General features: G+C 48.9%; 1 protein-coding gene across 1 annotated transcript in view; it reads left to right on the forward strand.

Moving 5' to 3' along the window:
- LOC110513046 (sorting nexin-18-like) overlaps positions 1–23149 on the forward strand; it is a 39406-nt gene that overhangs the window by 8154 nt on the left and 8103 nt on the right. Inside the window, exon 2 of the mRNA XM_036979225.1 lies at positions 17627–18096. Coding sequence (XP_036835120.1) covers positions 17627–18096 — 470 coding nt within the window. The remainder of the gene's footprint in view (positions 1–17626; positions 18097–23149) is intronic.

The following is a 23149-nucleotide window of genomic DNA, read 5'->3' on the forward strand; positions in this document are numbered from 1 at the left end:
ACATTGACTCTGTACCGGTACCCCCTGTATATAGCCTCCACATTGACTCTGTACCGGTACCCCCTGTATATAGCCTCCACATTGACTCTGTACCGGTACCCCCTGTATATAGCCTCCACATTGACTCTGTACCGGTACCCCCTGTATATAGCCTCCACATTGACTCAGTACCGTAACACCCTGTATATAGCCTCCACATTGACTCTGTACCGGTACCCCCTGTATATAGCCTCCACATTGACTCTGTACCGGTACCCCCTGTATATAGCCTCCACATTGACTCTGTACCGGTACCCCCTGTATATAGCCTCCACATTGACTCAGTACCGTAACACCCTGTATATAGCCTCCACATTGACTCTGTACCGGTACCCCCTGTATAGAGTCTCCACATTGACTCTGTACCGGTACCCCCTGTATATAGCCTCCACATTGACTCTGTACCGGTACCCCCTGTATATAGCCTCCACATTGACTCTGTACCGGTACCCCCTGTATAGAGCCTCCACATTGACTCTGTACCGGTACCCCCTGTATATAGCCTCCACATTGATTCGGTACCGGTACCCCCTGTATATAGCCTCCACATTGATTCGGTACCGGTACCCCCTGTATATAGCCTCCACATTGATTCGGTACCGGTACCCCCTGTATATAGCCTCCACATTAACTCTGTACCGGTACCCCCTGTATAAAGCCTCCACATTGACTCTGTACCGGTACCCCCTGTATATAGCCTCCACATTGACTCTGTACCGGTACCCCCTGTATAGAGCCTCCACATTGACTCTGTACCAATACCCCCTGTATATAGCCTCCACATTGACTCTGTACCAGTACCCCCTGTATATAGCCTCCACATTGACTCTGTACCAATACCCCCTGTATATAGCCTCCACATTGACTCTGTACCAGTACCCCCTGTATATAGCCTCCACATTGACTATGTACCGGTACCCCCTGTATATAGCCTCCACATTGACTCTGTACCAGTACACCCTGTATAAAGCCTCCACATTGACTCTGTACCGGTACCCCCTGTATATAGCCTCCACATTGACTCCGTACCGGTACCCCCTGTATATAGCCTCCACATTGACTCTGTACTGGTACCCCCTGTATATAGCCTCCACATTGACTCTGTACCGGTACCCCCTGTATATAGCCTCCACATTGACTCTGTACCGGTACCCCCTGTATATAGCCTCCACATTGACTCTGTAATGGTACCCCCTGTATATAGCCTCCACATTGACTCTGTACCAGTACCCCCTGTATATAGTCTCCACATTGACTCTGTACTGGTACCCCCTGTATATAGCCTCCACATTGACTCTGTACCAGTACCCCCTGTATATAGCCTCCACATTGACTCTGTACCAGTACCCCCTGTATATAGTCTCCACATTGACTCTGTACTGGTACCCCCTGTATATAGCCTCCACATTGACTCTGTACCAGTACCCCCTGAATATAGCCTCCACATTGACTCTGTAATGGTACCCCCTGTATATAGCCTCCACATTGACTCTGTACCAGTACCCCCTGTATATAGTCTCCACATTGACTCTGTACTGGTACCCCCTGTATATAGCCTCCACATTGACTCTGTACCGGTACCCCCTGTATATAGTCTCCATATTGACTCTGTACCAGTACCCCCTGTATATAGCCTCCACATTGACTCTGTACCGGTACCCCCTGTATATAGCCTCCACATTGACTCTGTACCGGTACTCCCTGTATATAGCCTCCACATTGACTCTGTACCGGTACCCCCTGTATATAGCCTCCACATTGACTCTGTACCGGTACCCCCTGTATATAGTCTCCACATTGACTCTGTACCAGTACCCCCCTGTATATAGCCACCACATTGACTCTGTACCGTAATACCCTGAATATAGCCTCCACATTGACTCTGTACCGTAATACCCTGTATATAGCCTCCACATTGACTCTGTACTGGTTCCCCCTGTATATAGCCTCCACATTGACTCTGTACCGTAATACCCTGAATATAGCCTCCACATTGACTCTGTACCGTAATACCCTGTATATAGCCTCCACATTGACTCTGTACTGGTTCCCCCTGTATATAGCCTCCACATTGACTCTGTACCGTAATACCCTGAATATAGCCTCCACATTGACTCTGTACCGTAATACCCTGTATATAGCCTCCACATTGACTATGTACCGGTACCCCCTGTATATAGCCTCCACATTGACTCGGTACCGGTACCCCCTGTATATAGCCTCCACATTGACGCTGTACCGTAATACCCTGAATATAGCCTCCACATTGACTCTGTACCGTAATACCCTGTATATAGCCTCCACATTGACTATGTACCGGTACCCCCTGTATATAGCCCTCCACATTGACTCGGTACCGGTACCCCCTGTATATAGCCTCCACATTGACTCTGTACCGGTACCCCCTGTATATAGCCTCCACATTGACTCTGTACCAGTACTCCCTGTATATAGCCTCCACATTGACTCTGTACCGGTACCCCCTGTATATAGCCTCCACATTGATTCGGTACCGGTACCCCCTGTATATAGCCTCCACATTGATTCGGTACCGGTACCCCCTGTATATAGCCTCCACATTGATTCGGTACCGGTACCCCCTGTATATAGCCTCCACATTAACTCTGTACCGGTACCCCCTGTATAAAGCCTCCACATTGACTCTGTGCCGGTACCCCCTGTATATAGCCTCCACATTGACTCTGTACCGGTACCCCCTGTATAGAGCCTCCACATTGACTCTGTACCAATACCCCCTGTATATAGCCTCCACATTGACTCTGTACCAGTACCCCCTGTATATAGCCTCCACATTGACTCTGTACCAATACCCCCTGTATATAGCCTCCACATTGACTCTGTACCAGTACCCCCTGTATATAGCCTCCACATTGACTCTGTACCGGTACCCCCTGTATATAGCCTCCACATTGACTCTGTACCAGTACACCCTGTATAAAGCCTCCACATTGACTCTGTACCGGTACCCCCTGTATATAGCCTCCACATTGACTCTGTACCGGTACCCCCTGTATATAGCCTCCACATTGACTCTGTACTGGTACCCCCTGTATATAGCCTCCACATTGACTCTGTACCGGTACCCCCTGTATATAGCCTCCACATTGACTCTGTACCGGTACCCCCTGTATATAGCCTCCACATTGACTCTGTACCGGTACCCCCTGTATATAGCCTCCACATTGACTCTGTACCAGTACCCCCTGTATATAGCCTCCACATTGACTCTGTACCGGTTCCCCCTGTATATAGCCTCCACATTGACTCTGTACCGGTACCCCCTGTATATAGCCTCCACATTGACTCTGTACCGGTACCCCCTGTATATAGCCTCCACATTGACTCTGTACCGGTACCCCCTGTATATAGCCTCCACATTGACTCTGTACCGGTACCCCCTGTATATAGCCTCCACATTGACTCTGTACCGGTACCCCCTGTATATAGCCTCCACATTGACTCTGTACCGGTATCCCCTGTATATAGCCTCCACATTGACTCTGTAATGGTACCCCCTGTATATAGCCTCCACATTGACTCTGTACCGGTACCCCCTGTATATAGCCTCCACATTGACTCTGTACCGGTACTCCCTGTATATAGCCTCCACATTGACTCTGTACCGGTACCCCCTGTATATAGCCTCCACATTGACTCTGTACCGGTACCCCCTGTATATAGTCTCCACATTGACTCTGTACCAGTACCCCCCTGTATATAGCCACCACATTGACTCTGTACCGTAATACCCTGAATATAGCCTCCACATTGACTCTGTACCGTAATACCCTGTATATAGCCTCCACATTGACTCTGTACTGGTTCCCCCTGTATATAGCCTCCACATTGACTCTGTACCATAATACCCTGAATATAGCCTCCACATTGACTCTGTACCGTAATACCCTGTATATAGCCTCCACATTGACTCTGTACTGGTTCCCCCTGTATATAGCCTCCACATTGACTCTGTACCGTAATACCCTGAATATAGCCTCCACATTGACTCTGTACCGTAATACCCTGTATATAGCCTCCACATTGACTATGTACCGGTACCCCCTGTATATAGCCTCCACATTGACTCGGTACCGGTACCCCCTGTATATAGCCTCCACATTGACGCTGTACCGTAATACCCTGAATATAGCCTCCACATTGACTCTGTACCGTAATACCCTGTATATAGCCTCCACATTGACTATGTACCGGTACCCCCTGTATATAGCCTCCACATTGACTCGGTACCGGTACCCCCTGTATATAGCCTCCACATTGACTCTGTACCGTAATACCCTGTATATAGCCTCCACATTGACTATGTACCGGTACCCCCTGTATATAGCCTCCACATTGACTCGGTACCGGTACCCCCTGTATATAGCCTCCACATTGACTCTGTATCGGTACCCCCTGTTTATAGCCTCCACATTGACTCTGTACCGGTACCCCCTGTATATAGCCTCCACATTGACTCTGTACCGGTACCCCCTGTATATAGCCTCCACATTGACTCTGTACCGGTACCCCCTGTATAAAGCCTCCACATTGACTCTGTACCGGTACCCCCTGTATATAGCCTCCACATTGACTCTGTACCGGTACCCCCTGTATAGAGCCTCCACATTGACTCTGTACCAATACCCCCTGTATATAGCCTCCACATTGACTCTGTACCAGTACCCCCTGTATATAGCCTCCACATTGACTCTGTACCAATACCCCCTGTATATAGCCTCCACATTGACTCTGTACCAGTACCCCCTGTATATAGCCTCCACATTGACTCTGTACCGGTACCCCCTGTATATAGCCTCCACATTGACTCTGTACCAGTACACCCTGTATAAAGCCTCCACATTGACTCTGTACCGGTACCCCCTGTATATAGCCTCCACATTGACTCTGTACCGGTACCCCCTGTATATAGCCTCCACATTGACTCTGTACCGGTACCCCCTGTATATAGCCTCCACATTGACTCTGTACCGGTACCCCCTGTATATAGCCTCCACATTGACTCTGTACCGGTACCCCCTGTATATAGCCTCCACATTGACTCTGTACCAGTACCCCCTGTATATAGCCTCCACATTGACTCTGTACCGGTTCCCCCTGTATATAGCCTCCACATTGACTCTGTACCGGTACCCCCTGTATATAGCCTCCACATTGACTCTGTACCGGTACCCCCTGTATATAGCCTCCACATTGACTCTGTACCGGTACCCCCTGTATATAGCCTCCACATTGACTCTGTACCGGTACCCCCTGTATATAGCCTCCACATTGACTCTGTACCGGTACCCCCTGTATATAGCCTCCACATTGACTCTGTACCGGTACCCCCTGTATATAGCCTCCACATTGACTCTGTACCGGTACCCCCTGTATATAGCCTCCACATTGACTCTGTAATGGTACCCCCTGTATATAGCCTCCACATTGACTCTGTACCAGTACCCCCTGTATATAGTCTCCACATTGACTCTGTACTGGTACCCCCTGTATATAGCCTCCACATTGACTCTGTACCAGTACCCCCTGTATATAGCCTCCACATTGACTCTGTACCAGTACCCCCTGTATATAGTCTCCACATTGACTCTGTACCGGTACCCCCTGTATATAGCCTCCACATTGACTCTGTACCGGTACCCCCTGTATATAGTCTCCACATTGACTCTGTACCAGTACCCCCCTGTATATAGCCTCCACATTGACTCTGTACCGTAATACCCTGAATATAGCCTCCACATTGACTCTGTACCGTAATACCCTGTATATAGCCTCCACATTGACTCTGTACTGGTTCCCCCTGTATATAGCCTCCACATTGACTCTGTACCGTAATACCCTGAATATAGCCTCCACATTGACTCTGTACCGTAATACCCTGTATATAGCCTCCACATTGACTCTGTACTGGTTCCCCCTGTATATAGCCTCCACATTGACTCTGTACCGTAATACCCTGAATATAGCCTCCACATTGACTCTGTACCGTAATACCCTGTATATAGCCTCCACATTGACTCGGTACCGGTACCCCCTGTATATAGCCTCCACATTGACTCTGTACCGTAATACCCTGTATATAGCCTCCACATTGACTATGTACCGGTACCCCCTGTATATAGCCTCCACATTGACTCGGTACCGGTACCCCCTGTATATAGCCTCCACATTGACTCTGTATCGGTACCCCCTGTTTATAGCCTCCACATTGACTCTGTACCGGTACCCCCTGTATATAGCCTCCACATTGACTCTGTACCGGTACCCCCTGTATATAGCCTCCACATTGACTCTGTACCCGTACCCCCTGTATAAAGCCTCCACATTGACTCTGTACCGGTACCCCCTGTATATAGCCTCCACATTGACTCTGTACCGGTACCCCCTGTATAGAGCCTCCACATTGACTCTGTACCAATACCCCCTGTATATAGCCTCCACATTGACTCTGTACCAGTACCCCCTGTATATAGCCTCCACATTGACTCTGTACCAATACCCCCTGTATATAGCCTCCACATTGACTCTGTACCAGTACCCCCTGTATATAGCCTCCACATTGACTCTGTACCGGTACCCCCTGTATATAGCCTCCACATTGACTCTGTACCAGTACACCCTGTATAAAGCCTCCACATTGACTCTGTACCGGTACCCCCTGTATATAGCCTCCACATTGACTCTGTACCGGTACCCCCTGTATATAGCCTCCACATTGACTCTGTACCGGTACCCCCTGTATATAGCCTCCACATTGACTCTGTACCGGTACCCCCTGTATATAGCCTCCACATTGACTCTGTACCGGTACCCCCTGTATATAGCCTCCACATTGACTCTGTACCAGTACCCCCTGTATATAGCCTCCACATTGACTCTGTACCGGTTCCCCCTGTATATAGCCTCCACATTGACTCTGTACCGGTACCCCCTGTATATAGCCTCCACATTGACTCTGTACCGGTACCCCCTGTATATAGCCTCCACATTGACTCTGTACCGGTACCCCCTGTATATAGCCTCCACATTGACTCTGTACCCGTACCCCCTGTATAAAGCCTCCACATTGACTCTGTACCGGTACCCCCTGTATATAGCCTCCACATTGACTCTGTACCGGTACCCCCTGTATAGAGCCTCCACATTGACTCTGTACCAATACCCCCTGTATATAGCCTCCACATTGACTCTGTACCAGTACCCCCTGTATATAGCCTCCACATTGACTCTGTACCAATACCCCCTGTATATAGCCTCCACATTGACTCTGTACCAGTACCCCCTGTATATAGCCTCCACATTGACTCTGTACCGGTACCCCCTGTATATAGCCTCCACATTGACTCTGTACCAGTACACCCTGTATAAAGCCTCCACATTGACTCTGTACCGGTACCCCCTGTATATAGCCTCCACATTGACTCTGTACCGGTACCCCCTGTATATAGCCTCCACATTGACTCTGTACCGGTACCCCCTGTATATAGCCTCCACATTGACTCTGTACCGGTACCCCCTGTATATAGCCTCCACATTGACTCTGTACCGGTACCCCCTGTATATAGCCTCCACATTGACTCTGTACCGGTACCCCCTGTATATAGCCTCCACATTGACTCTGTACCAGTACCCCCTGTATATAGCCTCCACATTGACTCTGTACCGGTTCCCCCTGTATATAGCCTCCACATTGACTCTGTACCGGTACCCCCTGTATATAGCCTCCACATTGACTCTGTACCGGTACCCCCTGTATATAGCCTCCACATTGACTCTGTACCGGTACCCCCTGTATATAGCCTCCACATTGACTCTGTACCCGTACCCCCTGTATAAAGCCTCCACATTGACTCTGTACCGGTACCCCCTGTATATAGCCTCCACATTGACTCTGTACCGGTACCCCCTGTATAGAGCCTCCACATTGACTCTGTACCAATACCCCCTGTATATAGCCTCCACATTGACTCTGTACCAGTACCCCCTGTATATAGCCTCCACATTGACTCTGTACCAATACCCCCTGTATATAGCCTCCACATTGACTCTGTACCAGTACCCCCTGTATATAGCCTCCACATTGACTCTGTACCGGTACCCCCTGTATATAGCCTCCACATTGACTCTGTACCAGTACACCCTGTATAAAGCCTCCACATTGACTCTGTACCGGTACCCCCTGTATATAGCCTCCACATTGACTCTGTACCGGTACCCCCTGTATATAGCCTCCACATTGACTCTGTACCGGTACCCCCTGTATATAGCCTCCACATTGACTCTGTACCGGTACCCCCTGTATATAGCCTCCACATTGACTCTGTACCGGTACCCCCTGTATATAGCCTCCACATTGACTCTGTACCAGTACCCCCTGTATATAGCCTCCACATTGACTCTGTACCGGTTCCCCCTGTATATAGCCTCCACATTGACTCTGTACCGGTACCCCCTGTATATAGCCTCCACATTGACTCTGTACCGGTACCCCCTGTATATAGCCTCCACATTGACTCTGTACCGGTACCCCCTGTATATAGCCTCCACATTGACTCTGTACCGGTACCCCCTGTATATAGCCTCCACATTGACTCTGTACCGGTACCCCCTGTATATAGCCTCCACATTGACTCTGTACCGGTACCCCCTGTATATAGCCTCCACATTGACTCTGTACCGGTACCCCCTGTATATAGCCTCCACATTGACTCTGTAATGGTACCCCCTGTATATAGCCTCCACATTGACTCTGTACCAGTACCCCCTGTATATAGTCTCCACATTGACTCTGTACTGGTACCCCCTGTATATAGCCTCCACATTGACTCTGTACCAGTACCCCCTGTATATAGCCTCCACATTGACTCTGTACCAGTACCCCCTGTATATAGTCTCCACATTGACTCTGTACCGGTACCCCCTGTATATAGCCTCCACATTGACTCTGTACCGGTACCCCCTGTATATAGTCTCCACATTGACTCTGTACCAGTACCCCCCTGTATATAGCCTCCACATTGACTCTGTACCGTAATACCCTGAATATAGCCTCCACATTGACTCTGTACCGTAATACCCTGTATATAGCCTCCACATTGACTCTGTACTGGTTCCCCCTGTATATAGCCTCCACATTGACTCTGTACCGTAATACCCTGAATATAGCCTCCACATTGACTCTGTACCGTAATACCCTGTATATAGCCTCCACATTGACTCTGTACTGGTTCCCCCTGTATATAGCCTCCACATTGACTCTGTACCGTAATACCCTGAATATAGTCTCCACATTGACTCTGTACCGTAATACCCTGTATATAGCCTCCACATTGACTCTGTACTGGTTCCCCCTGTATATAGCCTCCACATTGACTCTGTACCGGTACCCCCTGTATATAGCCTCCACATTGACTCTGTACCGGTACCCCCTGTATATAGCCTCCACATTGACTCTGTACCGGTACCCCCTGTATATAGCCTCCACATTGACTCTGTAATGGTACCCCCTGTATATAGCCTCCACATTGACTCTGTACCAGTACCCCCTGTATATAGTCTCCACATTGACTCTGTACTGGTACCCCCTGTATATAGCCTCCACATTGACTCTGTACCAGTACCCCCTGTATATAGCCTCCACATTGACTCTGTACCAGTACCCCCTGTATATAGTCTCCACATTGACTCTGTACCGGTACCCCCTGTATATAGCCTCCACATTGACTCTGTACCGGTACCCCCTGTATATAGTCTCCACATTGACTCTGTACCAGTACCCCCCTGTATATAGCCTCCACATTGACTCTGTACCGTAATACCCTGAATATAGCCTCCACATTGACTCTGTACCGTAATACCCTGTATATAGCCTCCACATTGACTCTGTACTGGTTCCCCCTGTATATAGCCTCCACATTGACTCTGTACCGGTACCCCCTGTATATAGCCTCCACATTGACTCTGTACCAATACCCCCTGTATATAGCCTCCACATTGACTCTGTACCAGTACCCCCTGTATATAGCCTCCACATTGACTCTGTACCGGTACCCCCTGTATATAGCCTCCACATTGACTCTGTACCAGTACACCCTGTATAAAGCCTCCACATTGACTCTGTACCGGTACCCCCTGTATATAGCCTCCACATTGACTCTGTACCGGTACCCCCTGTATATAGCCTCCACATTGACTCTGTACCGGTACCCCCTGTATATAGCCTCCACATTGACTCTGTACCGGTACCCCCTGTATATAGCCTCCACATTGACTCTGTACCGGTACCCCCTGTATATAGCCTCCACATTGACTCTGTACCAGTACCCCCTGTATATAGCCTCCACATTGACTCTGTACCGGTTCCCCCTGTATATAGCCTCCACATTGACTCTGTACCGGTACCCCCTGTATATAGCCTCCACATTGACTCTGTACCGGTACCCCCTGTATATAGCCTCCACATTGACTCTGTACCGGTACCCCCTGTATATAGCCTCCACATTGACTCTGTACCGGTACCCCCTGTATATAGCCTCCACATTGACTCTGTACCGGTACCCCCTGTATATAGCCTCCACATTGACTCTGTACCGGTACCCCCTGTATATAGCCTCCACATTGACTCTGTACCGGTACCCCCTGTATATAGCCTCCACATTGACTCTGTAATGGTACCCCCTGTATATAGCCTCCACATTGACTCTGTACCAGTACCCCCTGTATATAGTCTCCACATTGACTCTGTACTGGTACCCCCTGTATATAGCCTCCACATTGACTCTGTACCAGTACCCCCTGTATATAGCCTCCACATTGACTCTGTACCAGTACCCCCTGTATATAGTCTCCACATTGACTCTGTACCGGTACCCCCTGTATATAGCCTCCACATTGACTCTGTACCGGTACCCCCTGTATATAGTCTCCACATTGACTCTGTACCAGTACCCCCCTGTATATAGCCTCCACATTGACTCTGTACCGTAATACCCTGAATATAGCCTCCACATTGACTCTGTACCGTAATACCCTGTATATAGCCTCCACATTGACTCTGTACTGGTTCCCCCTGTATATAGCCTCCACATTGACTCTGTACCGTAATACCCTGAATATAGCCTCCACATTGACTCTGTACCGTAATACCCTGTATATAGCCTCCACATTGACTCTGTACTGGTTCCCCCTGTATATAGCCTCCACATTGACTCTGTACCGTAATACCCTGAATATAGTCTCCACATTGACTCTGTACCGTAATACCCTGTATATAGCCTCCACATTGACTCTGTACTGGTTCCCCCTGTATATAGCCTCCACATTGACTCTGTACCGGTACCCCCTGTATATAGCCTCCACATTGACTCTGTACCGGTACCCCCTGTATATAGCCTCCACATTGACTCTGTACCGGTACCCCCTGTATATAGCCTCCACATTGACTCTGTAATGGTACCCCCTGTATATAGCCTCCACATTGACTCTGTACCAGTACCCCCTGTATATAGTCTCCACATTGACTCTGTACTGGTACCCCCTGTATATAGCCTCCACATTGACTCTGTACCAGTACCCCCTGTATATAGCCTCCACATTGACTCTGTACCAGTACCCCCTGTATATAGTCTCCACATTGACTCTGTACCGGTACCCCCTGTATATAGCCTCCACATTGACTCTGTACCGGTACCCCCTGTATATAGTCTCCACATTGACTCTGTACCAGTACCCCCCTGTATATAGCCTCCACATTGACTCTGTACCGTAATACCCTGAATATAGCCTCCACATTGACTCTGTACCGTAATACCCTGTATATAGCCTCCACATTGACTCTGTACTGGTTCCCCCTGTATATAGCCTCCACATTGACTCTGTACCGGTACCCCCTGTATATAGCCTCCACATTGACTCTGTAATGGTACCCCCTGTATATAGCCTCCACATTGACTCTGTACCAGTACCCCCTGTATATAGTCTCCACATTGACTCTGTACTGGTACCCCCTGTATATAGCCTCCACATTGACTCTGTACCAGTACCCCCTGTATATAGCCTCCACATTGACTCTGTACCAGTACCCCCTGTATATATTCTCCACATTGACTCTGTACCGGTACCCCCTGTATATAGCCTCCACATTGACTCTGTACCGGTACCCCCTGTATATAGTCTCCACATTGACTCTGTACCAGTACCCCCCTGTATATAGCCTCCACATTGACTCTGTACCGTAATACCCTGAATATAGCCTCCACATTGACTCTGTACCGTAATACCCTGTATATAGCCTCCACATTGACTCTGTACTGGTTCCCCCTGTATATAGCCTCCACATTGACTCTGTACCGTAATACCCTGAATATAGCCTCCACATTGACTCTGTACCGTAATACCCTGTATATAGCCTCCACATTGACTCTGTACTGGTTCCCCCTGTATATAGCCTCCACATTGACTCTGTACCGTAATACCCTGAATATAGTCTCCACATTGACTCTGTACCGTAATACCCTGTATATAGCCTCCACGTTGACTCTGTACTGGTTCCCCCTGTATATAGCCTCCACATTGACTCTGTTCCGTAATACCCTGTATATAGCCTCCACATTGACTATGTACCGGTACCCCCTGTATATAGCCTCCACATTGACTCGGTACCGGTACCCCCTGTATATAGCCTCCACATTGACGCTGTACCGTAATACCCTGAATATAGCCTCCACATTGACTATGTACCGGTACCCCCTGTATATAGCCTCCACATTGACTCGGTACCGGTACCCCCTGTATATAGCCTCCACATTGACTCTGTACCGTAATACCCTGTATATAGCCTCCACATTGACTATGTACCGGTACCCCCTGTATATAGCCTCCACATTGACTCGGTACCGGTACCCCCTGTATATAGCCTCCACATTGACTCGGTACCGGTACCCCCTGTATATAGCCTCCACATTGACTCTGTACCGTAACACCCTGTATATAGCCTCCACATTGACTATGTACCGGTACCCCCTGTATATAGCCTCCACATTGACTCGGTACCGGTACCCCCTGTATATAGCCTCCACATTGACTCGGTACCGGTACTCCCTGTATAAAGCCTCGTTATTGTTATTTTATTGTTACTTTTTATTATTTTTTACTTTAGGTTATTTGGTAAATATTTTCTTAACTCTTCTTGAACTGCGTTGTTGATTTAAGGGCTTGTTAGGTAAAGCATTTCACGGTCTTAAACTTGTTGCATTCGGAGCATGTGACAAATAATATTTCATTTTGATTTGAAACCTATTTCATGAAGCTCCCGATGAACAGGTCTTATGCTGACGTTGCTTCCAGAGGCAGTTTGGAACTCGGTAGTGGAGGGTTGCAACCGAGGACAGATGATTTTTACACCCTTCAGCACTCGGCGGTCCCGTTCCGTGAGCTTTGTGTGGTCTACCACTTCATGGCTGAGCCGTTGTTGCTCCTAGACGTTTCCACTTCCACAATAAAAGCACTTAAGAGTTGATCGGGGGGCAGCTCTAGCAGGGCAGAAATTTGACCAGCTGACTTGTTGGAAAGGCGGCATCCTACGACGGTGCCACGTCGAAAGTCACTAAGCTCTTCAGTACGTGCCGTTCTAAAGACAATGTTTGTCTATGGAGATTGCATGGCGGTGTGCTCAATTTTATACACCTGTCCGCAACGGATGTGGCTGAAATAGCAGAATCCACACATTTTAAAGGGGTGTCCACATACTTTTTGTGTATAGCCAGTGTAGAACACCCTCCCCCGAACAAAAAATATATATATATAATTAAGTTTTTTTTATTTTTTTTTAAGTTGGTCATAACCACTTTAAGAATATATATATATATATATTTTTTTAGTTTGCCCTTTGTCAATGCATCGATATTCATATTAGTATTACATTGTAAAATATGTGAGAATAGTGAGGACATTGCCTGACTAAATAGAAGGGATGTCGTCATGGAGATGTGTCTGTAGCCGACGTGTCTGATGCAGAAACACGTAATGAAAGCCGTGAATAGCGGTACCATTGTTATTAGCATTATTTTTACACGCCAAGTTGAAACCAACCTTTTTAAATGTCGTCGTTCTCATTATTATAACGTGGATATTACCTCAACCGAATACCCATCAATTGAAGGGGTGGGAAACAAACGGAAGTGGCCGCATCTCTCACAACAACAACAACAACAACAACAAAAAACAGATAAAAAATTAAATCACGGGAAACTAAAAAGCAACACGAGAGCTTTAGAAAGGTATACATTTCAATGTAGACCTTTTCTAACAGGCTACTTGTTCAAGTAGGCTTCTTCGTGCCCCTCGTAGGCCTATTCTAAGTAGGCTACTTCAAGCCCCGTGCAGACCTATTCTAAGTAGGCTGCTTCAAGCCCCTCATAGGCCTATTCTAAGTAGGCTACTTCAAGCCCCTTGTAGGCCTATTCTAAGTAGGCTACTTCAAGCCCCTCGTAGGCCTATTCTAAGTAGGCTACTTCAAGCCTCTCGTAGACCTATTCTAAGTAGGCTACTTCAAGCCCCTCGTAGGCCTATTCTAAGTAGGCTACTTCAAGCCCCTCGTAGGCCTATTCTAAGTAGGCTACTTCAAGCCCCTCGTAGGCCTATTCTAAGTAGCCTACTTCAAGCCCCTCGTAGGCCTATTCTAAGTAGGCTACTTCAAGCCCCTCGTAGGCCTATTCTAAGTAGCCTACTTCAAGCCCCTCGTAGGCCTATTCTAAGTAGGCTACTTCAAGCCCCTCGTAGGCCTATTCTAAGTAGGCTACTTCAAGCCCCTCGTAGGCCTATTCTAAGTAGGCTACTTCAAGCCCCTCGTAGGCCTATTCTAAGTAGGCTACTTCAAGCCCCTCGTAGGCCTATTCTAAGTAGGCTACTTCAAGCCCCTCGTAGCCCTATTCTAAGTAGGCTACTTCAAGCCCCTTGTAGGGCTATTCTAAGTAGGCTGCTTCAAGCCCCTTGTAGGCCTATTCTAAGTAGTCTACTTCAAGCCCCTCGTAGGCCTATTCTAAGTAGGCTACTTCAAGCCCCTCGTAGCCCTATTCTAAGTAGGCTACTTCAAGCCCCTCGTAGGCCTATTCTAAGTAGTTTACTTCAAGCCCCTCGTAGGCCTATTCTAAGTAGGCTGCTTCAAGCCCCTCGTAGGCCTATTCTAAGTAGGCTACTTCAAGCCCCTCGTAGGCCTATTCTAAGTAGGCTACTTCAAGCCACTTGTAGGCCTATTCTAAGTAGTTTACTTCAAGCCCCTCGTAGGCCTATTCTAAGTAGTTTACTTCAAGCCCCTCGTAGGCCTATTCTAAGTAGTCTACTTCAAGCCCCTCGTAGGCCTATTCTAAGTAGTTTACTTCAAGCCCCTCGTAGCCCTATTCTAAGTAGGCTACTTCAAGCCCCTCGTAGGCCTATTCTAAGTAGTTTACTTCAAGCCCCTCGTAGGCCTATTCTAAGTAGGCTGCTTCAAGCCCCTCGTAGGCCTATTCTAAGTAGGCTACTTCAAGCCCCTCGTAGGCCTATTCTAAGTAGGCTACTTCAAGCCACTTGTAGGCCTATTCTAAGTAGTTTACTTCAAGCCCCTCGTAGGCCTATTCTAAGTAGTTTACTTCAAGCCCCTCGTAGGCCTATTCTAAGTAGTCTACTTCAAGCCCCTCGTAGGCCTATTCTAAGTAGTTTACTTCAAGCCCCTCGTAGGCCTATTCTAAGTAGTTTACTTCAATCCCCTCGTAGGCCTATTCTAAGTAGTTTACTTCAAGCCCCTCGTAGACCTATTCTAAGTAGTTTACTTCAAGCCCCTCGTAGGCCTATTCTAAGTAGTTTACTTCAAGCCCCTCGTAGGCCTATTCTAAGTAGTCTACTTCAAGCCCCTCGTAGGCCTATTCTAAGTAGTTTACTTCAAGCCCCTCGTAGGCCTATTCTAAGTAGGCTACTTCAAGCCCCTCGTAGGCCTATTCTAAGTAGGATACTTCAAGCCCCTCGTAGGCCTATTCTAAGTAGTTTACTTCAAGCCCCTCGTAGGCCTATTCTAAGTAGTTTACTTCAAGCCCCTCGTAGGCCTATTCTAAGTAGGCTACTTCAAGCCCCTCGTAGGCCTATTCTAAGTAGGCTACTTCAAGCCCCTCATAGGCCTATTCTAAGTAGTTTACTTCAAGCCCCTCGTAGGCCTATTCTAAGTAGGCTACTTCAAGCCCCTCGTAGGCCTATTCTAAGTAGTTTACTTCAAGCCCCTCGTAGGCCTATTCTAAGTAGGCTACTTCAAGCCCCTCGTAGGCCTATTCTAAGTAGTTTACTTCAAGCCCCTCGTAGGCCTATTCTAAGTAGTCTACTTCAAGCCCCTCGTAGGCCTCTTCTAAGTAGTCTACTTCAAGCCCCTCGTAGGCCTATTCTAAGTAGGCTACTTCAAGCCCCTTGTAGGACCTATTCTAAGTAGGCTACTTCAAGCCCTTTGTATTGTGTAACACGGAAAACTAAATGTATTTGTCATATTATTTCATTACCAGATCATATTGGGAATAAGCCCACTGAGCCATGTCATTTGTTGTCATTGTATTCAGAGTAATTCATAGGAAGAGCGTTGAGTGTTTCTCAATAGACTATTCTACACAACTGTGCACAGTAGCCTTGGTCTCCAATCAGACAACAGCACAGTAGCCTTGGTTTCCAATCAGACAACAGCACAGTAGCCTTGGTCTCCAATCAGACAACAGCACAGTAGCCTTGGTTTCCAATCAGACAACAGCACTGTAGCCTTGGTGTCCAATCAGACAACAGCACAGTAGCCTTGGTCTCCAATCAGACAACAGCACAGTAGCCTTAGTCTCCAATCAGACAACAGCACAGTAGCCTTGGTCTCCAATCAGACAACAGCACAGTAGCCTTGGTCTCCAATCAGACAACAACACAGTAGCCTTGGTCTCCAATCAGACAACAGCACAGTAGCCTTGGTCTCCAATCAGACAACAGCACAGTAGCCTTGGTCTCCAATCAGACAACAACACAGTAGCCTTGGTCTCCAATCAGACAACAACACAGTAGCGTTGGTCTCCAATCCGACAACAACACAGTAGCCTCGGTCTCCAAGCAGACAACAGGCGGTCCTGTAGGGGCTCTACTGACTCTACCGGGTGGTCCTGTAGAGGCTCTACTGACTCTACTGGGCGGTCCTGTAGAGGCTCTACTGACTCTACCGGGCGGTCCTGTAGGGGCTCTACTGACTCTACCGGGCGGTCCTGTAGAGGCTCTACTGACTCTACCGGGCGGTCCTGTAGGGGCTCTACCAGGCGGTCCTGTAGGGGCTCTACTGACTCTACCGGGCGGTCCTGTAGGGCTCTACCGGGCGGTCCTGTAGGGGCTCTACCAGGCGGTGCTGTAGGGGCTCTACCGGGCGGTCCTGTAGGGGCTCTACCGGGCGGTCCTGTTGGGGCTCTACCGGGCGGTCCTGTTGGGGCTCTACCAGGCGGTCCTGTTGGGGCTCTACCGGGCGGTCCTGTAGGGGCTCTAACTTTTATTATTGTGTTCTATTCAACAGCATGGACCAGAAGTCATGGAAGCAGGGGAAGAGGAAGGCAGAGAAGGACGAGATGGTGGGGGCTAACTTCTTCCTCACTATCTCCACGCCCTCCGGACCCCCCCTGGACCTGGTCGAGGTCGAGTCCAAGATCGATGGCTTCAAAGCTTTCACTAAGAAAATGGACGACAGCGTCGTCCAAGTCAACGCCACCACCAACGAGTTCGCCCGGAAACAGATCACGGGGTTTAAGAAGGAGTACCAAAAAGTGGGCCAGGCGTTTAATGTCCTAGGACAGGCGTTTGAGCAGGACCAGCAGGCATACTCGGTGGGGTTGAACCAGGCCATAGCGTATACAGGAGAGGCATACGATGCTATCGGAGACTACTTTGCAGAGCAGCCAAGACATGATGTGGACCCTTTAATGGATTTGTTACAGCTGTACCAGGGACATCTGGCTAACTACCCTGACATCATCCACGTACAGAAAGGTAATGTCCTCATACTACCCTGACATCATCCACATACAAAAAGGTAATGTCCTCATACTACCCTGACATCATCCACGTACAGAAAGGTAATGTCCTCATACTACCCTGACATCATTCACGTACAGAAACCATACTACCCTGACATCATCATCCACGGTACAGAAAGGTAATGTCCTCATACTACCCTGACATCATCCACTGTACAGAAACCATACTACCCTGACATCATCCACGGTACAGAAAGGTCATGTCCTCATACTACCCTGACATCATCTATGTACAGAAAGGTAATGTCCTCATACTACCCTGACATCATCCACGGTACAGAATAGGTAATGTCATCATACTACCCTGGCATCATCCACGGTACAGAAAGGTAATGTCCTCATACTACCCTGACATCATCCACGGTACAGAATAGGTAATGTCATCATACTACCCTGGCATCATCCACGGTACAGAAAGGTAATGTCCTCATATTACCCTGTCATCATCCACGGTACAGAAAGGTAATGTCCTCATATTACCCTGGCATCATCCACGGTACAGAAAGGTAATGTCCTCATATTACCCTGTCATCATCCACGGTACAGAAAGGTAATGTCCTCATATTACCCTGACATCATCCACGGTACAGAAAGGAACATTTTTTTTTTTTTTTTTTTAAATCACCTTTATTTAACCAGGTAGGCCAGTTGAGAACAAGTTCTCATTTACAACTGCGACCTGGCCAAGATAAAGCAAAGCCGTGTGACACAGACAACAACACAGAATTACACATGGAATAAACAAACGTACAGTCAATAATACAATAGAAAAGTCTATATACAGTGTGTGCAAATGAGGTAGGATAAGAGAGGTAAGGCAATAAATAGGCCATAGTGGCGAAATAATTACAATTTAGCAATTGAACACTGGAGTGATAGATGTGCAGATGGTGAATGTGCAAGTAGAGATACTAGGGTACAAAAGAACACAAATAAATAACAGTGGGGATGAGGTAGTTGGATTGGGCTGTTTACAGATGAGCTATGTACAGGTGCAGTGATCTGTGGGCTACTCTGACAGCTGGTGCTTAAAGTTAGTGAAGGAGAAATGAGTCTCCAGCTTCAGTGATTTTTGCAATTTGTTCCAGTCATTGGCACCAGAGAACTGGAAGGAAAGGCGGCCAAAGGAGTAATTGGCTTTGGAGGTGACAAGTGAGATATACATGCTGGAGTGCATGCTACGGTTGGGTGCTGCTATGGTAACCAGTGAGCTGAGATAAGGCAGGGCTTTACCTAGCAAAGACTTATAGATGACCTGGAGCCAGTGGGTTTGGCGACGATTATGAAGCGAGGGCCAGCCAACGAGAGCATACAGGTCGCAGTGGTGGGTAGTACATGGGGATTTGGTGACATAACGGATGGCACTGTGATAGACTGCATCCAATTTGTTGAGTAGAGTGTTGGAGTCTACTTTATAGATGACATCGCCGAAGTCAAGGATCGGTTGGATAGTCAGTTTTACGAGGGTATGTTTGGCAGCATGAGTGAAGGATGCTATGTTGCAAAATAGGAAACCTATTCTAGATTTAATTTTGGATTGGAGATAATTAATGTGAGTCTGGAAGGAGAGTTTACAGTCTAGCCAGACACCTAGGTATTTGTAGTTGTCCACATATTCTAAGTCAGAACCATCCAGAGTAGTGATGCTGGACGGGCGGGCAGGTGCGGGCAGCAATCAGTTGAAGAGCATGCATTTAGTTTTACTTGCATTTAAGAGCAGTTGGAGGCGGAAGGAGAGTTGTATGGCATTGAAGCTTGTTTAGAAGTTAGTTAACACAGTGTCCAAAGAAGGGCCAGATGTATACAGAATGGTGTCGTCTGCGTAGAGTTGGATAAAATAATCACCCGCAGCAAGAGCGATATCATTGATGTATACAGAGAAAAGAGTCGGCCCGAGAATTGAACCATGTGGCACCCCCATAGAGACTGCTAGAGGTCCGGACAACAGGCCCTCCGATTTGACACACTGAACTCTATCAGAGAAGTAGTTGGTGAACCAGGCAAGGCAATCATTTGAGAAACCAAGGCTTTTGAGTCTGCCGATAAGAAAGTCGAAAGCCTTGGCCAGGTCGATTAATACAGCTGCACATATCATCATACTGTTAGGCTCAGGTCTACTTCACAGTCACACGCCAAGTCCATCAGGACTAGACCGTAACACGCCAAGTCCATCAGGACTAGACCGTAACACGCCAAGTCCATCAGGACTAGACCGTCACACGCCAAGTCCATCAGGACTAGACTGTCACACGCCAAGTCCATCAGGACTAGACCGTCACACGCCAAGTCCATCAGGACTAGACCGTCACAAGCCAAGTCTATCAGGACCGTCACACGCCAAGTCTATCAGGACCGTCACACGCCAAGTCTATCAGGACCGTCACACGCCAAGTCTATCAGGACCGTCACACGCCAAGTCTATCAGGACCGTCACACGCCAAGTCTATCAGGACCGTCACACGCCAAGTCCATCAGGACCGTCACACGCCAAGTCTATCAGGACGAGACCGTCACACGCCAAGTCTATCAGGACGAGACCGTCACACGCCAAGTCTATCAGGACGAGACCGTCACACGCCAAGTCTATCAGGACTAGACCGTCACACGCCAAGTCTATCAGGACCGTCACACGCCAAGTCTTTCAGGACTAGACCATCACACGCCAAGTCTTTCAGGACTAGACCGTCACACGCCAAGTCTTTCAGGACTAGACCGTCACACGCCAAGTCCATCAGGACTAGACCGTCACACGCCAAGTCTATCAGGACCGTCACACGCCAAGTCTATCAGGACCGTCACACGCCAAGTCCATCAGGACCGTCACACGCCAAGTCCATCAGGACCGTCACACGCCAAGTCCATCAGGACCGTCACACGCCAAGTCCACCAGGACCGTCACACGTCAAGTCTATCAAGACTAGACCGTCACACGCCAAGTCTATCAGGACGAGACCGTCTCACGCCAAGTCTATCAGGACGAGACCGTCACAGGCCAAGTCTATCAGGACGAGACCGTCACACTCCAAGATTATCTGGAAGAGACAGTCACACGCCAAATCTATCAGGACCGTCACACGCCAAGTCTATCAGGACGAGACCGTCACACGCCAAGTCTATCAGGACTAGACCGTCACACGCCAAGTCTATCAGGACTAGACCGTCACACGCCAAGTCTATCAGGACTAGACCGTCACACGCCAAGTCTATCAGGACTAGACCGTCACACGCCAAGTCTATCAGGACTAGAACGTCACACGCCAAGTCCATCAGGACCGTCACACGCCAAGTCTATCAGGACCGTCAAAAGCCAAGTCTATCAGGACCGTCACACGCCAAGTCTATCAGGACCGTCACACGCCAAGTCTATCAGGACCGTCACACGCCAAGTCTATCAGGACCGTCACACGCCAAGTCTATCAGGACCGTCACACGCCAAGTCTAGCAGGACCGTCACACGCCAAGTCTAGCAGGACCGTCACACGCCAAGTCCATCAGGGCGAGACCGTCACACGCCAAGTCCATCAGGACGAGACCGTCACACGCCAAGTCTATCAGGACTAGACCGTCACACGCCAAGTCTATCAGGACTGTCACACGCCAAGTCTTTCAGGACTAGACCATCACACGCCAAGTCTATCAGGACTAGACCGTCACACGCCAAGTCTATCAGGACCGTCACACGCCAAGTCTATCAGGACCGTCACACGCCAAGTCTATCAGGACCGTCACACGCCAAGTCTATCAGGACCGTCACACGCCAAGTCTATCAGGACCGTCACACGCCAAGTCTATCAGGACCGTCACACGCCAAGTCTATCAGGACCGTCACACGCCAAGTCTATCAGGACCGTCACACGCCAAGTCTAGCAGGACCGTCACACGCCAAGTCCATCAGGGCGAGACCGTCACACGCCAAGTCCATCAGGACGAGACCGTCACACGCCAAGTCTATCAGGACTGTCACACGCCAAGTCTTTCAGGACTAGACCATCACACGCCAAGTCTATCAGGACTAGACCGTCACACGCCAAGTCCATCAGGACTAGACCGTCACACGCCAAGTCTATCAGGACCGTCACACGCCAAGTCTATCAGGACCGTCACACGCCAAGTCTATCAGGACCGTCACACGCCAAGTCTATCAGGACCGTCACACGCCAAGTCTATCAGGACCGTCACACGCCAAGTCTAGCAGGACCGTCACACGCCAAGTCCATCAGGGCGAGACCGTCACACGCCAAGTCCATCAGGACGAGACCGTCACACGCCAAGTCTATCAGGACTAGACCGTCACACGCCAAGTCTATCAGGACTGTCACACGCCAAGTCTTTCAGGACTAGACCATCACACGCCAAGTCTATCAGGACTAGACCGTCACACGCCAAGTCCATCAGGACTAGACCGTCACACGCCAAGTCTATCAGGACCGTCACACGCCAAGTCTATCAGGACCGTCACACGCCAAGTCTATCAGGACCGTCACACGCCAAGTCTATCAGGACCGTCACACGCCAAGTCTATCAGGACCGTCACACGCCAAGTCTATCAGGACCGTCACACGCCAAGTCTAGCAGGACCGTCACACGCCAAGTCCATCAGGGCGAGACCGTCACACGCCAAGTCCATCAGGACGAGACCGTCACACGCCAAGTCTATCAGGACTAGACCGTCACACGCCAAGTCTATCAGGACTGTCACACGCCAAGTCTTTCAGGACTAGACCATCACACGCCAAGTCTATCAGGACTAGACCGTCACACGCCAAGTCTATCAGGACTAGACCGTCACACGCCAAGTCTATCAGGACCGTCACACGCCAAGTCTATCAGGACCGTCACACGCCAAGTCTATCAGGACCGTCACGCGCCAAGTCTATCAGGACCGTCACGCGCCAAGTCTATCAGGACCGTCACGCGCCAAGTCTATCAGGACCGTCACACGCCAAGTCTATCAGGACCGTCACACGCCAAGTCTATCAGGACCGTCACACGCCAAGTCTATCAGG

Source organism: Oncorhynchus mykiss, chromosome 6 (assembly GCF_013265735.2).
Source record: "Oncorhynchus mykiss isolate Arlee chromosome 6, USDA_OmykA_1.1, whole genome shotgun sequence".
Lineage (NCBI taxonomy): Eukaryota > Metazoa > Chordata > Actinopteri > Salmoniformes > Salmonidae > Oncorhynchus > Oncorhynchus mykiss.